Raw genomic sequence first — 17,649 nt, forward strand, 5'->3', positions numbered from 1 at the left:
TGGCAGGAAACCAGAGCACCGGAGCACCGGGAGGAAACCCACACGGTCACAGGGAGAACATATAAACTCCTTACAGGCAACAGCAAGAATTGAACCCGGGTCACCTGTAAACCACTATGCTACTGTGCCACTTCTATTAATAACTGAAATTCTATCCAGTTTCACACTGATATTGTTGAAGGCACACTGCATTAAAGTACCATACAGCGCCACCAAGTATTTATACATCTGCTTCCCACAGTAAAGCTGCACAGTCTAAGAGATAGGGGAGGTTTCCGATCCAAGAGTGGAAGGAAGTCACCATGTTTCATTTCCTTTATTTCCAGGAAATGAATTTACATAAACAACTGGTGTTTCAACTTTTACTTCCTCAATTGAGAGAACAGGAAATGAGAGGGTGAAGAATCAAGGGCAACCATAAAGCATAATCATGAAAACTTCACCAATTGCCATGGGGAACACCTAAAGAAAACAAGAGACACAAGAAACCGCAGATGCTGCAATCTGAAGCAACGAACTGTCTGCTGGAAGGCCTTCGCTCTGCCCACATCAGTCATCCTGAGCCTCTGGTTAGGTTCAACTCCTGTACCAACCCAGCTGACCCCGTCAGCTCTCGGTCTTTTCCAATGCAAAGGATAAGGCCCAATACCAATTAGAGAAACAACACCTCACATTCGAAGGTACAAACACTGAATTTTCCAATTTCAAGTAATCCTTACCCTACACTCTCCCCTCTCCCCCTCTGGTCCTCCCTGTTCTGTTCATTCCCATACAACCCACTCTAGCCCCGAACCAACCGTTTAGCTTGAATAAAAGATTGGCTGACTGGCAAGAGGCATAGAGTGAGAATAAAGGGGGCCTTTTCAGGTTGGCTGCCGGTGACTAGTGGTGTTCCACAGGGGTCTATGTTGCGACCAATTCTTTTTACGTTATATGTCAATGTTTTGGATGATGGAATTAACAGCTTTGTTGCCAAGTTTGCAGACAATACGAAGATAGGTGGAGAGGCAGGTAGCGTTGAGGAAGCAGGATGTCTGCAGAAGGACAGATTAGGCGAATGGGTAAAGAAGTGGCAGATGGAATACAATGTACGGTCATGCACTATGGTAAAAGGATTAAAGGCATAGACTATTTACTAAACAGGGAGAAACATTCAAAAATCAGAGGGGAAAAGGACTTGGAAGTCCTTGTGCAGGATTCCCAAACTTGTAGGTTGAGTCAGTGGTAAGGAAGGCAAATGCAAAGCTAGCATTCATTTTGAGAGGACCAGTATGTAAGAGCAAAGACCTAATGCTAAGGCTTTATAAGGTATTGATCAAACCACACTTGGAGAATTGTGAACAGTTTTGGGCCCCTTATCCAAGAAAAGGTTTGGCATTGGAGGGGGCCCAGAGTAGGTTCATGAGAATGATTCCAGATATGAAAGGGTTAACGAGGAGTGTTTGATGGCTATGAGTCTGTACTCATTGGAGTTTAGAAGAATGAGGGAAAATCTCATTGAAACCTAATGAATATTGAAAAGTCTGAGTGATGTTTTCTATAGTGTCACAAACATTTGAAAACCTGCAAATGCTGAAAATCAAAGCAACACACACACACGAGTGCTGGAGGAATTCAGCAAGCCAGGCAACATCTATGGAAAAGAGTAAACAGTGAATGTTTCAGGCTGCAATCCTTCTTCAGGGTTGGAAAGGCGTGAGGAAGATGCCAGAATAAAAAACAGGCGGAGGGAGAGGAAGGAGGATAGTTGGAAGGTAATAGGTGAACCCAGGTGGGTGGAATCATATAGGAGAAGAGAGTGGACCACGAGAGAAAGGAAAGAAGGAGAGGCCCCAAGAGAAGGTGATAGGCAGGTGAGAAGTGGCAAGAGGCCAGAATGGGGAATAGAAGAGGGGAGGGAGAGGGAAAAAAATTACCATAAGAATAAATTTGATATTCAGAACGTGAGGTGTTGCTCCTCCAACCTGAGTGTGGCCTCAGTGCTGCCAAAAAGGAGGGCATGGACCGACATGTCAGAACGGGAACGGAGATAGGAATTAAGATCATTGGCCATTAGGAAATTCCACTTTTGGCAGATGGAGCGGAGGTGCTTGACAAAGCAGTCAGTCCCCCAATTTACACTGGGTCTCACCAACATAGAGGCGGCTGAATTGCGAGCACCGGATGCCAATAGGAGACCCCAAGAGATTCAGAAGCAAAGTGTTGCCTCACCTGGAAGGACTGTTTGGGGCCCTAAATGGAGGCCAGGGAGGAGGTGAATGGGCAGGTGTAGCACTTTGGCCACTTGCAGGGATAAGTGCAGGGAAGCATATTGGTGGGTAGGGACAAACGGACAAGGGTATCATGAAGGAAGCCACCCCTGTGGAGAGTAGGAGGGGAGATAAAGACGTGTTTGGAGGTAGAATCCCATTAAAGATGGTGTAAGTTGGTGGATGCAGAGGTTCATGGGGTGGTAGGTGTGGACAAGGTGACAGGAAGATGGGATGAGCGCAGATATCCGCAAAATGGAGGAGTTGCAGGTAAGGGCAGCACCAATGGTGATGTCAGGGAAAGGAAATCCTAGTGCTAGGAACGGATGTGGCAGAGACAAAGGAACTGAGAATAAGGAATAGCATTTTTACAGGAGACAGGATGGGAAGAGGTATAGTCAAGATAGCTGTGGGAATAGGCAGGGAATATTCACACTGTATAAACCCATACATTTAGTGACTGTTCAGTAGACACTTTCAATTTAAAAATATTGCCCAGTTCCACCTTTCCTCACATCACAGAAATCCCAAACAGAGCATTTAACACAATCAGTCTCTAAAATGTTAATCCTCCTCACACAGAAAATAGTGCTAATTCAACCACCCTGCTTCATTATTCCTTGCAACTATCTTCATCTATTCTCAAATGTGACCCTATTTTCCATTTCAATCCTCAACCAAAGCAATTCTCTGCAACTTTGGGCTAGACTTCACTATGCGCTTTCTGTTCTAAACCTCTTGCGAAGATTACATTGATAAAACTTTATCCTCGACTTGTCAAGTTTTGGAAACAGATTTTACTCTCTTTGATCCCTATCAACATAAATGCAAGCATGTGTTTCCAATTACATATGTGTTCAAACAAAAATGGGCTAATTTCTTACTACCCAGGTATTCCTTAAAAACCTGCCCTTTTACATCCTCCAATTGGTATTATGAGAGGATTTACAGCTAATTTTTTGGATAAAGAATGTACATTTCTATTCTTGAATTAACTCCCTCATATTTAAAACAGAAAGATAAAACAATTTTAGTAAAAAATGCATCAACATTACATTTCAAAGAAAGGATTTCCAGAATTTTTCATAACATTTTACTGTTTTGATCGTCATATTTCATTTAATGCAACAGAGCTCTAAAATTTATTTTCACAACAACAAAAAAAACTGACAGACTATTCTGACAAGTTTTTCCCCACATATGGGGATATAGAAAACTGTCCTGCCCAAAGATAATGGTTAGAAATAAGCAGCTGTTACAATGCCCTGCTCACTTTGGCTAGGACTCAAGAAGGCTATTACAGCACAGCCTCTGCAATACAGCTGCCAAGTGTTCAATCTTTTTAAGTATCTAATTTTACTCTTTAAACATAACCAGGACTAAAAGTATTCACTCCATCATCACCCAAATCCCCAGTTTAAATGCAAAACACGTAATATACAGGACTCAATCCTGAAAATGCTATCATCCACCAGAATTGATATCTTTTACTATTTCAGGATCATCCTCTTCCAGAATAGGTTGCTTGCCGTCTTTCTTCAATGCCTTCCGTTTCTCTTTCATCTAAAATAAAAGAAAAAAATTACATTTTTGAGGAATCATTTAGAATTATAGTCATAGAAAGTTACAGCACAGAAAGAGGCACTTCAGCCCATCTAGTCCATGCCAGACCACTTTAAATGCCTACTCCCATCAACCTGCACCCAGACCACAGCTCTCAATACCCCTACCACCCATGTATCCCTAAACAAACTTTAATTACATGTTGAAGTCGAGCTCACATGCACCACCTGCACTGGCAGCTCATTCCACATTCTCAAGACCCTCTGAGTGAAAAAGTTTCCCCTCATGTTCCCCTTAGACCTCACCTTTCACCTTTTAACCCATAACCTCTGGTTGTAGTCCCACCAAACCTCAGTGGAAAAAGCCAGCTTGCATTTACTCTTTCTATATCCCTCATAATTTTGTGTACCTCTATCAAAATGTCCTCCCAATCTTCTACGTTCTAAGGAATAAAGTCCAAACCTATTCAGTCTTTCCTTATAACTCAGGTCCTCCAGACCCGGCAACATCCTTGTAAATTTTCTCTGTACTCTTTCAACCTTATTTACAACTTTCCTGTAGGGAAATGACCAAAACTGCACACAATACTCCAAGTTAGGCTTCTTCTGGGGGGGAAAAAAACTGTTTCTGGATTACACAGCTGTTGAAATTTATTAGATTAGATTAGCACATATTTTACATTCCCCAAGAACATCTTGTGTATCACAGCAGTCTGATGGACAACATCAAGATGAAAGATGAGGAGCAACCTAATAAGGTCTGTTGCAAGTTGACAACACTGGACCAAGATAGCAACAGGATCCACCAGAGGGATCAGAAGTGGAGACGGGGTGGAATCTCAAGTCCCTAAGTGTCAATATCTCCGAGGACCTAACCTGGTCCCAACATATCGATGCAGCTATAAAGCAGGCAAGACAGCAGTTAGATTTCATTAGGAGTTTCAGATTTGACTGGTCACCTAAAACACCAGAAAATTTCTACAGATGTACCGTGGAGAGCATTCTGACTGGCTGCATCACTGCCTGGTATGGAGGGGACTACTGCACAGGATTGAAATAAGCTGCAGAGAGTTGTAAAATTAGTCATTTCAATCATGGGTACTAGCCTCCATAGCACCTAACACATCTTCAAGGAGCAGTACCTCAAAAGGGCAGCGTCCATCATTAAGGACTGCCATCACAGGTACAGAAGCCTGAAGGCACACACTCAGATAGATATATAGTTGAGAGCCATTATGTTTGTTAATAAGTAAAATACAGTGGGGTTCACATGTATTTTCCACTCCCTTTCAGATTCACTTATTTATCACATGTACATCCAAAGATACAGTGAAATGCATCATTTGCATTAACAACCAACACAACCACAAGGACGTGCCAGGGTGGCCTACAAGTCATAGGGTCTTAGAAAAGTACAGAGGCCCTCTGGCCCATCTACTCTGTGCCGAATCATCTACTCCCATCGACCTGCACCCAAACCATTGCCCTACCATCCATGTAACTATCCAAACTTCTCTTAAATATTGAAATCGAGCTTGTATGCACCACTTACAGTGGCAGCTCATTCCACAATCTCACTGCCGTATGCCGCTTAAACTTTTCAACTTTCACTTAACCCATGACCTCTAATTGTAATCCTACCCAACCTCAGTGGAAAAAGCCTGCTTGCATTTACCTTATCTTTACCCCTCATTCTGTATACCTCTACCAAATCTCCCCTCAGCCTTCTACGTTCCAAGGAATAAAGTACTAACCTATTCAATCATTGCCATGCCTACAGTGTTCAGCAGAACAGCAGAAGCAACAAAAGCTCCTTTCCTTCCTCCTGATTCAGTTACATCATTTCACTGCTGAGTTAAATCTGTGCTCACATTAATTATGGTGTTTTTAATTAAATTGTAAATAATTATGGAACAATTTTCAAATGGGAAGAACAGACCTAGTAAAAACGGGTGCAAAACTTTAAAAAGCTTGATGAAGTTAGAAGCATATATTGAGGTGACAAGATGCTTTGGCAGGAGACTGAGCCACTGAGCAAAATGCCCAACTTGCATCCAGACCACCGAGCTAAAGGTCCAACTTCCAGCTGGCTCTGACAATGAAAACAGCCAGAAGTGGAGGATATGAATTTCAGATCCAAGATGAGCCATCAGAGGTAGTAAACGAAGATCTAATCATCTTATTCAATAACAGGAACCATGACTTGTTAAAGTGCAACCATGACGTACTGAGAATTGTGAATTGTACCCCATGGCTCTGACTGAGTGAAGATTCTGTGACAAAAAACTATAGACAGACACCTAAACACGAGAAAGCCCGCAGACGCTGGAAATCCAAAGCAATACACACAAATACTGGAGGAACTCAGCAGGTCATGCAGCATCTATGGAAATGAATAAATAGACAATATCCTGGACAGAGACCCTTCTCCAGGACACCTGTTTAGAGTAAAAGGAAATTATGAAGGACCTCTGGGACTACTCAAGTTCCAATTTTCTTTTCCCAAAAATTTTAACACTTATCCTAATTCATGAGCAAAAATAATACTATATTTGGATCAACAGCAACAAATTAGAAGGCTGTACAATTGCTTTAGATAACCAGAGAAAAGGAATGAAACGAGGGATTTGTTAATGGTATTGCTTTCATTTTGTGAGTGCAAGAGAGCCATCTAGTGGCAAAGCAGGGAATTGCTGGCTACAAATTTAATGTCGCTAAGTACAGAAATGATAAAAGTCATGGTGGAGGTGTACGGTTATTTTCCCTTGATCTCTGACCTCACCAATAAACAAAACGTTTTATCCCCCTCACTCTTATGACCACTATCTCCTTGTAAATAGTTCTGAGAAGGATTGGCAATTTGGATTCAAAGACAGTTCGATCATCTGGCAGGAGAAGCTGGTAGCTGGGAAATCTCAGGACACGTCAGCCATCTTAGGAACAAGCTAAAGGGACATTTGTGACTTGTAGGACTATATTTTCTAATTCTCCATCTCTGATAGCTGCAAGCAGGAGTATATTCAAGACCATGATCAGTAGGGTTTTTAGACATGCAAGAAAAGTGAACTAATTGTATAGCTGCTCACGCTCAGGTAGTTTGTGATCTAATCCCCTGAATTATTTTGCTCTTAAACCTGGTATTCTTCGGACATTGCAGAATAAAGCTAATGGAACATTGCTCTACATCTGGAGGAATCAAAGCTCATAGTATATTTATTATCAAAGTATGTATACTATATACATCCTTGAGATTTGTCTCCTTACAGGCAGATACAAAACAAAGAAACCCAACAGATCCCAATAAAAAAAGACCAAACACCCAATGCACAGAAAAAAAATCAAATTGTACAAACAATAAAAGCAAATAACATTCAGAACTGAAGTTCACTTAGGTGAGTCCACAGCCACAAAGCCAGTCCATAAGGCCTTAGGATATAGGAGCAGAATTAGGCCATTTGGCCCATCAAGTCTGCTCTGTCATTTTATCATGGCTGATCCATTTTCCCTCTCAGCCCCTATCTCCTGCCTTCTCCCCAAATCGCTTCATGCCCTGACTAATCAAGAATCTATCAGCCTCTGCTTTAAATATATTCAATGACGTGACCTCCCTGTGGCAACTAATTCCACGGATATACCACTCTCTGGCTGAAAGAAATTTCTCATCTGGGATCATCATCACCGCAGACCATTCAGGAGCCCAGCATTTAAAGGCCAAAGCCCCCGTTCAGTGCAGACAAGACTATACACTCCCAATAACCACATGTGGTCATTTATATTAAAAAAAAACAGGTAATTCCTCCTTATCCTAATATGATATACTCTCTCATCTGTTGTTTTAATCTCCTATTGATTAAAAAATGGTGTGCAAGTTTGACCCTGATAAAGCTTGAAAAGGATTGAGTCACAAGATTTACTAAAAATGGAGCGACACTGATCAGTTATATCCGTGAAATAGACACTACTGAACTGCTGTGTCACAAAAGTCAGCTCCAGTTAAAAAAAGTTTTAATGAGATTAAACAGCAGAAAAGCGAATATCTGGCATGAGTTTCACATTCAAATAACTTTGGGGGGTGGGGGGGGAGAAAACACATTATAGCAGAGCTCCAAGTAGAAATAGTTACATGCAATAGTTAATGTTAGTTATAATAGTTAATAAGTTAATGATTCATGGCTTTTATAGTCAGCACATTCATCATAATAATCCCTACAAACTACTTCTGGTCTGATTTTTTAAAATTTGAATAAACACTACCTTTGCTTTTTTTTTGTCTTTTTGCACGACTTATTTAACTTCTTTTAATATATATTTATCACAATTTACTATTCTTATTATGTATTGATTGGACTACTGCTGCATAACAACAAATTTCATGACATATGCTGGTGATATTAAACCTGCTTCTGATAACACTAAGAAATTCCACCTCGTACTGCTCTGGCAAAAAGCACTGAATTCTAAATCAGATAATTTGGATATTATTTCATCCCTCTCTCTACAAAACCACTTCCACCAAACCACAAAAGGAGCTCAACTGAACTTTAATAGATTTTACTCGCAGATTTTTTTTTTACATAAATCACAGCATCTTTAATAATTCTGCTCCCTTAACAACGAGCCAAATTAAGGCAGGGGAGACTCAAGAGGCAGCCGGAATATAGTACAGAATTTAAAAGACAAAATTTTACAATACAAAAGTCAGATCAATACTGTTCCAGTCCTCTGATGTAATTTGTTAAGAATAACATATCAAAATAATACCATGAATCTGATCCTATATGGAAAAAACTTGTAGCTGTGGAGAACAGTTTATCCCAATGACAACATTAAGCTTAATTTATTGGGAGAGGGAGAAAAAAGACGACTTCGTAAGTTCTAATACCTTCCCTCGATGCACTCCACAAGAGATTCTGGAAATCCAGAGTAACACACACAAAATCCTGGAGGAGCTCAGCAGGTAAGAATCAGGATCAGGTTTAATATCACCAGCATATGTCGTGAAATTTGTTAACTTTGTGGTAGCAGTACAATGCGATACATGATAATAGAACAACTTAATTATAAATTAAGTTAGCTAAGTAGTGTAAAAATAGAAATAAAAAAATGTGAGGTAGAGTTCCTGGCTTCAATGTCCATTCAGAAATCTGATAGCAGAGGATCCCACAGCACCTATGCAAAGCCCCCCTCACCAGGCTTCACCTAGCTTGTACTCCTTCCACTCCCCGACTTTCTTATTCTGCCTCTTCCCCCCTTCCTTTCCACTCCAGATGAAGGGTTTTGTCCTGAAACGTCGACTCTTTATTCCTACAGGTAGATGCTGCCTGATCTGCTGTGTTGCTTCAGCACTTTGTGTGTGCCTCTCTGAAGTCATTACTTGAGAGCTCCTAATATTATCGTCACTCGATTTTTTGATACCAACACTTAATAGAAGATTATACAATTCTAGTTGTCAAAGTAGCAAATACAAGTCAGCTTCAATTGAAGGTATGGCTCTGCTACTTCCAGAAGCAGTAATAAAAGATTTTTTTTAAATTATGTTGCCCTGGAAGTTAACAGGTGCCTCCCACAAACAAAATGCAATTAAAATCCACAACTGCTTTGTTGAATTTGTTTTTGTGAAATACTGGATAACAAATTTTTTTGAAAGAGTTGCTTCCTCAGAATTTTTTTTTTTGTTTACGATAGACCACGTGAAGCTGAACACAAACATAATTTCAGTCCACTTCGATCATGTAGAAATTTGGAGAAACAATAAATTAACTTGGTAAAGTGGGCCAAGAAAAACAAAGTCACCCATATCCATCAGTTAGCCTTCAACATTCCAAAGAGGATATTCCAGGTGAAGAACATTTACAGGGAAAATTCAAATAATTGTGCCTGCCAAATTGTAATCCCCTAGTGGCTGTATTTAAGTTGTTTGCATACCTACGGAACTGTACAAACATCTTAGGCACATTTATACAGGATAGCTAGGATGCCTGAGACTTTTGCACAGTACCCTGTTTGTCAACGTGGAGCAAAGTGTGTGTACATCAAAGGATGTTGGGTATGGCGAGGGTAGACCGCCCTAGGGAGGGGCGTGGGACAGGTGGCAGAGGAGTGCTAAGGGTAGGGGGATGGCACAGGTGCAGACACACCTGGCCCTGAGACACCAGGCAAGGCCATTTGACTCCAAACAACTGGTTTATTGATCATTACCTCCCCTCTCTCTTCCCCTTTTACAAATTATGATTCCCCTCTCCCTGCCCCCCACTTCCCACTCTCAGTCCATTGCACAGACCTATATCAGGATCAGGTTTACCATCACTCACACGTGCGTCATGAAATCTGGGTTTTTTGAGCAGCAGTACAGTGCATACATAAAATTACTTAGCCATGTAGATACACACACACACACACACACACACAATAGAGAGCATTCTAACTCACTATGTCACTATCTGGTATGGGGGGGGGGCTACTGCACAGGATCGAAACAAGCGCAGAGAGTTGTAAACTTAGTCAACTCCATCATTGGCATTAACCTCCATAGAATCCACGACATCTGCAAGGGGCGATGTCTCAAAAAGGCATCATCCATCATTAAGGACCCCCATCACCCAAGTCCTCCCTTGATCTCATTGTTACCATCTGGTAGGAGGTACAGGAGCCTGAAGGCACACACTCAACGATTCAGGAACAGCTTCTTCCCATCTGCTATCCGATTTCTGAATGGACATTGAACCCATGAACACTATGTTTTTGCAGTACTTATTTAACTATCTAATACATATACTTACTGTAATTCACAGGTTTTTTTCTGTTATGTATTGCAATGTACTGCTGCCACATGGTCAACAAATTTCACGGTATATGCCGGTGATATTAAACCAGATTCTGATTCTGACACCTGTAACATCCAGATTACTGCCCTATACCGTGGGGCTTGGGTGCTTGTCCAAAAGTGCTAGACTACACATTTCAAAGCTCAGCATTTACACAGTGAAGGGGGTTTCACTGTAACCATCATAGTACAATTCTATACTGAACCTGGGAAATACTCTCACCCCTGCTTATAACAGGAAAGAGCGCAGGTTCAATGTGCACCTTGAAACAGTAAAGAGGAAAGCAGACAAATTGATTTAAATTGCATGGCAATTAAGTAAATTGCATTTCTATGATTAATATATATTTTAAAATTAAATAACAGCATGAAATACACTAACTTTTTCACATTGCCCTCAAATATTTGATAAAGCACCATTATATTCCATTTTAATTAGCATTTATTGTAAGAATTATCTGATGGCTGGTAATTAAGACAAAGATGATCACTGAATGGTGAAACATGCTGGTATGAAGCAATAGGTTGACTTTCTGTTGCTTTCATATTTTACACTTTCCTTTTTAGAGATTGTTTCTGAATCTATGTCATAATCAAAAAGTTAATTTGTTCTAATAACCACCCTTTCATGTCACTTTTTCCTAAATGCTCTGTAATTAGTTCATACTTACTGACAATGTGGAAAAATTAACCATCAGATAAAGAACTATTTAAAAGGACTGTAAGAATAGATCAGAGAATACAGTAATACAGAGTAGCGGTTTATTGTGGCACTGTCAAATTGCAAGAACAATTTACCATACTTAATACTGCACAAATTCAATTCAATTCAAGTTGAATTGCCATTCAACCAAACATGAATACAGCCAAATGAAACAGCATTACCCTGGGGTCAAGGTGTAGAACACAATACCAACAGTCACACACAGCACAAAGCACACACAAGATAGCAAGCGCAATTGTTATCACAATCACACAATAAGAGTCCCAAAATTTGAGCAATCAAATCCACAGTCAACCACAACATACCCCGGTGGGGTGGGGGGGGGGATGTGCAGGCAGCACCAACTACAGCCTGGTCGCAACACCACACCGTCCCCCAGTGGAACGCACCGACCCCGCACACACAAAACAACAAGCACATATAAAGCATCAGTAAAATATGACGCAGAATATACATGTATATAGTCCAGAACTCCCCAGCCCACCAAAATCATAGAAATCAAAGCTTGGTTCGAAATAATCAAATTCCAAAATGGTAATTATTTCATTCATTTCCAGTATACTTTTGCCAGTTTAATCAAGGGGTACATGCTTTGTTTCAGCTGACCAAGCTCTTCAGCCTGCAACAATTGACAAAGTAGTCTTCACTGTTCCAACCGTAAGCATATTGAATGCTCATTGATCACAACTAAATGTGCTCAGGCAAGATGAGAATTAATCAGCAGGAGCCGGGGTACTGTACCAATAAAAGCAAGTGACTAATTTAATCAATACTAATACATCGAATTATCATTGTTAGTCATGTGACTGTACAGGAAAGAAATTTAAATTACTTTCAAGTTAGTTAAAGTTAATTTCTTTATGTCAGTATGACAATACCATAATTTACTTATTTACTGAGAACTAGCCCAGAATAGGCCCTTCCAGCCCTTCAAGCTGCGCTCCCAGCAACCCCTGATTTTAACTCTAGCCTAATCATGGGACAATTTACAATCACCAATTATCCTACCAAACGGTACGTCTTTGGACTATGGGAGGAAACCGGAGCATCTGGAGGAAACCCATGCGATCACGGGGAGAATGTACAAACTCCTTACAAACACCGGTGGGAATTGAACCAGGGTCGGCTATACTGTAAATCATGCTAACCACTACACCACCGTGCCACCCCAATAGCTGTTGACACTGTGTGACGTGGTTCCAAATAACTGCGTTCCAAGTCGAAAAGTACATTCAATCCTTTATTACGAAACCAAAGACAAAAGATCTTGAATTTGCAATATAGTGATCTTAGCCTTCAAATTAACGGTCAACAAAAAAATATTAGTCCCCTGGCTCACTCCCTCTCAACTAAACTAAAACTAACTAGAACACAGCATGAATACATAACTATATTTGCTTCTATCACACCCCAACCCATGTGACAGATTACCCATAATAAATGCGCAACACAAAATGCAATACAGACAGAAAATAAATATGTGGCTCCTACAGTAAAGGAAAAAAAAATGACATGAAATATGGGGTGGTGAGGGAAAATAATTAAATTAGGGGCTGGGGTGGGTACAATGGTATAACGGCAGATAAAGATTAAATCCTTTAATTGTCAGATATGCTTTCCAATCAGAGGATTCTGTGACATTGAGAAATGTACCCATCACATTTGTCATTGAAGTTTAAATCAAGAGAATACATCAGAGCTTACATTGTGTTCTATTGTTTCCCTTGCTGCTTGTATCACATCAATAGCACGTTTCTTCTGTTCTGGCTCCATTAACATCTTATGCGCTTTGTCAACAGCTACAGAATAGCAAAACAAAATGTCAGGATTTAAATTCAGAACATTTATAAATCAAGTTTATGACTTGCAATTTGAGTCCCAAGCAAAAAAAAAATCCCTGGCTTTGCTTGAGAAAAAAGGCAAAACCAACATGAAGAAGAGCTGTGCAGAGGTGTTCCCAGGTCTGATATAAAACCATTATCAAATTAGCTGACCTCCAATTAGAACAATACTCTGTGTTGTGCTCCAGATAAAAGATTAGTATTCCAACATGGCGTTCCATGGCCTCCTCGTGTGCCAAGATGAGGTCACCCTCAGGATGGAGGAGCAACACCTCATATTCCATTTGAGTAGCCTTCAACCTGGTGGCATGAATATCAATTTCTCCTTCTGGTAAAAAAAAATTTCCCTCCCCATCCCCCTCCCCTCTTCTTCTATTCCCCACTCGGGCTTCTTTCCTCTCCTCACCCACTTATTACTTTCCCCAGGTCCCCTCTTTTTCCAACAAGAAAAAGAGGGGACCCTTTTTCCAACAGTCCACTCTCATCTCCTATCAGATTCCTTCTTCTCCAGCCCTTGACCTTTCCAACTTACCTGGCTTCACCTATCACCTTCTAAGCCATCCTCCTTCCCCTCCCTCTACCTTTTTATTCTGACATCTTTCCCCTTCCTTCTCAGTCCTGAAGAAGGGGCTTGGCCCGAAATGTCAATTGTTTATTTATTTCCACAGAAGCTGCCTGACCTGCTGAGTTCCTCCAGCATTCTGCACGTTGCTTTGGATTTCCAGCATCTGCAGAATTTCTCCTGTTAAAGATTAGCTTTACTTGGTATGTGTCCATGAAAACATACAAGAAATGCGCCATTTTGCATCAAAGACCATCGCAGTCCGAGGATTGTGCTGAGGACAACTCACAGGATCACCACACTTCTGGCGGCAACACAGCACGCCCATACTCACTAACCCTAACAGTACATCTTTGGAATATGGGAAGAAACCCAGACGTCATGGGAGAACATACGAACGCTTACAGAGAGCAGCAGTTGAACCCCATTGGTGATTGATGGTGCTGCAAAGTGATTGCGTTGTCGTGCCTGCTGAGTAGACACCAAAACACTTCTATGAGTAATTGTTTTCCATCTGCAAACATGTACCCATTCACATTCTTTCAGGCAAAAAAAAAATCACCTCACAATCTTCAAGCACCCAGCTTATTTTTCCAACTTCAAGCCCAGAAGCAATAAGGCCAATTGTATCTCAACTACAATAGAAGAGTAATCTTCTAAGCCTTGAGCAATTACGTCTCTCTCAAATCAACATCAGTAAAAATAAATCAACCCAGAATATTTCTGGCCATTCAACTGCAGGCATCATGTACGAGTCGATTAAGACTCTCACCTAACATCCACGCATGTATGCGTGCCTGCACGAAAGGTTGTTGGATGGTCTGAATGTAAAGCACTAGAGCCCTGAAATTCACCAAAATATTTTTATCCAAATGAATGGCAAACTAATGATGCAATGGCTCCATTTAATATCAGAGAATGTATACAGTATACAACTTAAAGTCTTATTCCTCACAGACATCCACGAAACAGAAGAAAACATCAAAGAATGAATGACAGAAAAACATTAGAACCACAAAGCCCCTCCTACACTCTCAAGCAGCACCAAAGCATCAACTCTCTCCCCTCCCCCTCGCCCCACTTGTTCTAGCAGGGAGCATCAGTGCCCACCACCCACCTAGCAATAGCAAGCCCATGATCTGCAGTCCAACAGAAGCTACAGTCCATAACTTAGTACTTCGACGTGCCACAGGCTCCTTCTCTTTCATTAAAGGACAGAATGGTATCACCTCTTCCACATCGAGAGGCAGACCAACAGATCACTGTTTCTACGTAACGATCTGAAGCGACGTTTAATCAAGCTCACCCGGGGGGAAGAGAGAGACAGAGAGACAGAGTTCATTTTAATGTCACATGAGTGTGTAGGTCTGCAAACATATGCAAGAAAAACCCACGGTTATCTGTACTATTGCTGATAGTCTTCTTCCTGTCAAGACTGGGATTCCTTACCTTCAAAAGCCTTCTGTGCTCGTTCAGCATCATCCTGATTTTTGTCTGGGTGGACTAAGATTGAGAGCTGGAATAAGGAAGAACATCATTCAGGATATGTGATAATTAAAGGTATTGCAACTTTAAATTAAAAGTATTCACCAGCACAGCAACCTCCACATGGGGACAGCATACACATTTCAATTCGTGAACAGCATTACACTTAAAAATACTCAACATTTTCTCCTTTCTGCCCTTTACCCTTCAAATCTTTCTATTTTCAAATTCTTAATGCAAATTTTCTTTATCCAGAGTTTTCAGTGACAAAGCTTAAAATGTTAAAACTGCCCCTTACTGCATCCTCAAAATGAACACAACATTGTTTTCCCTCCCACACTTCAACCATTATAAATCTGAGGATTTCAAACCACTTCCCACATTGAATTAAGCCTGCCAAACAAACCCTAGTACAGGTCTGCTCAGAAACATGGCAGAATTAGCAGGAAATAAGGATCCTGCATGTCATGAAGACAAGTCATCATCATCATTATGACATGGGCAATCAAGGTCCTTTATCATGATTGCTCTTGGCAAATTTTTCTACAGAAGTAGTTTGCCGTTGCCTTCTGGGCAGTGTCTTTACAAGACCGGTGATCCCAGCCACTATCAATACTCTTCAGAGATTGTCTGCCTGGAGTCAGTGGTCACATAACTTATGACATGCACCACCGGCTGCTCATACAAGCATCCACCACCTGCTCCAATGACTTCAAGTGACACAGAGGGCTAAGCTACACCTTGCCCAAGTGTGACCTGCAAGCTAGCGGAGGGAAGGAGCACCTTACACTTCCTTTGGTAAACTCAACTCCACTTCGCCGATTTAGACAAGTGGCATTCAAAAATGATTGCTCCTAATTGATGAGGGCAAAAACAATACTCATATACTGTAAAAGCAGTATTAAATATCACCATTTTAGATCCTCATTAGGTCACTTCTAGAGTGTTCTAATGGAGACTACTCCAAAAATACAAGCCGTCTGGGTGCCACAGCTTAGGAAAGGCAAAGCAGCTACACAAAGTGGTGAAGAAACCAGATGACAGTCATCCCCTTATCAGATCAGGCAACGAGTGGGGAGGTCAATTTATGGCTGTACAAAACCATGGTGAGATCACACCTGGAATACAGTACAGTTACAGTTGCCGTACTATAGGAAGGATCTGATTAAGATTCACAAGAATGTCGCTGGAATGGAGAGTGTGAGCTCTGAGCAGAGTCCAGAGACACTGCAATGAATCTTTGCTCCATTACTTCTATACTTGTCATTGTACTTGGGGCAGCATGATAGCACAGTGGTTAGCACAACGGTTTACAATACAGGAGATCTGGGTTCAATTCCCACCACTGCCTGCAAGGAGTTGGTACGTTCTCCCTGTGACCGCATGGGTTTCCTCTGGGTGCTCTGATTTCCTCCCACAATCCAAAGACCTACTGGTTGATAGGTTAATTAATTAAATTGTGAAGTGTCCAGTGATTAGGATTAAATTGGAGGACAGGTGCCTTGAAGGCCTGTTCTGCACTGTATATAAATAAGTAAACAGACTTTAAGTAAGGAGAATTATAGATGGCATAACTGTACAGCATGCTCAAGCTGCCTAGCTTTTTCATAGCACCTTTTAAGTTGGAAAAGATGCAGTGAAGGTTCATAAAGACACTAATGGGTTTGGAAAGTTCGAGTTAAATAGGTAGAGAGGCTGGATAGACAAGGACGTGATTTCCCTGGAGCGAAAGAGGCTGAGCTCTTATAGAGGTTTATAAAAACATTAGCAGTAGAGAGGATGCTCTGTAGTTCTTACCCTCTCCCCACCACCCCACGGCAGAAGAACTTAAAACTAGAGAGCATGGGTTTAAGATGAGAGGGGAAAGATTTAAAGGGGACTTGAGAGGCATGTTTTTCCATACAGAGGGTAGTGGGGATATGGAAGGACCTACCAGAGGTTTAGAGAACACAAGGCAAATGCAGGAAAATGGGACTAGCTCATGAAGGCACTTTGGTCAACACAGACAAGTTGGGCCAAAGGGCCTGTTTCAGTTCTATGACTTGTCCACAGAACCCTATGTTAATGGTAGGGCCCATGGCATGAAAAAGGTTGGAAACCTCTGCTCTAAAGATACATTGACCTTGTAGGGAGAGCAGCATAGATTTACTAGAATTACTTCCAAGAATTAAATTATAGAATTACGCAAACTTTCATTAAGTGCTCCTGAAGTTACAAGATAACAAAGTGATTAGCTTCAAAAAGGACCCTAACTTTGTCATGGGGTTTGGAGGCTTGTGTGCCTCAATGACCCGGAGAGCTATGTTGGCTGGAGTCAGGGATTTATGCTTTGCTTCTCGGTAGGGTCACCCATGCCAAACAGGTCAAAGGGCAGTAATCAGACCAAGAGTGGTCCCCAGACCT

General features: G+C 41.2%; 1 protein-coding gene across 1 annotated transcript in view; it reads right to left on the minus strand.

Moving 5' to 3' along the window:
* dnajc8 (DnaJ (Hsp40) homolog, subfamily C, member 8) overlaps nt 1–17,649 on the minus strand; it is a 59,188-nt gene that overhangs the window by 19,836 nt on the left and 21,703 nt on the right. Inside the window, exons 4-6 of the mRNA XM_063034771.1 lie at nt 15,211–15,277; nt 13,063–13,157; nt 3,741–3,812 (exon numbers count right to left, since the gene is read on the minus strand). Of these exons, the coding sequence (XP_062890841.1) occupies nt 3,741–3,812; nt 13,063–13,157; nt 15,211–15,277 (234 nt within the window). The remainder of the gene's footprint in view (nt 1–3,740; nt 3,813–13,062; nt 13,158–15,210; nt 15,278–17,649) is intronic.

The sequence above is a fragment of the Mobula hypostoma genome, chromosome 28 (genome assembly GCF_963921235.1).
Source record: "Mobula hypostoma chromosome 28, sMobHyp1.1, whole genome shotgun sequence".
Taxonomy (NCBI): Eukaryota; Metazoa; Chordata; class Chondrichthyes; order Myliobatiformes; family Myliobatidae; genus Mobula; species Mobula hypostoma.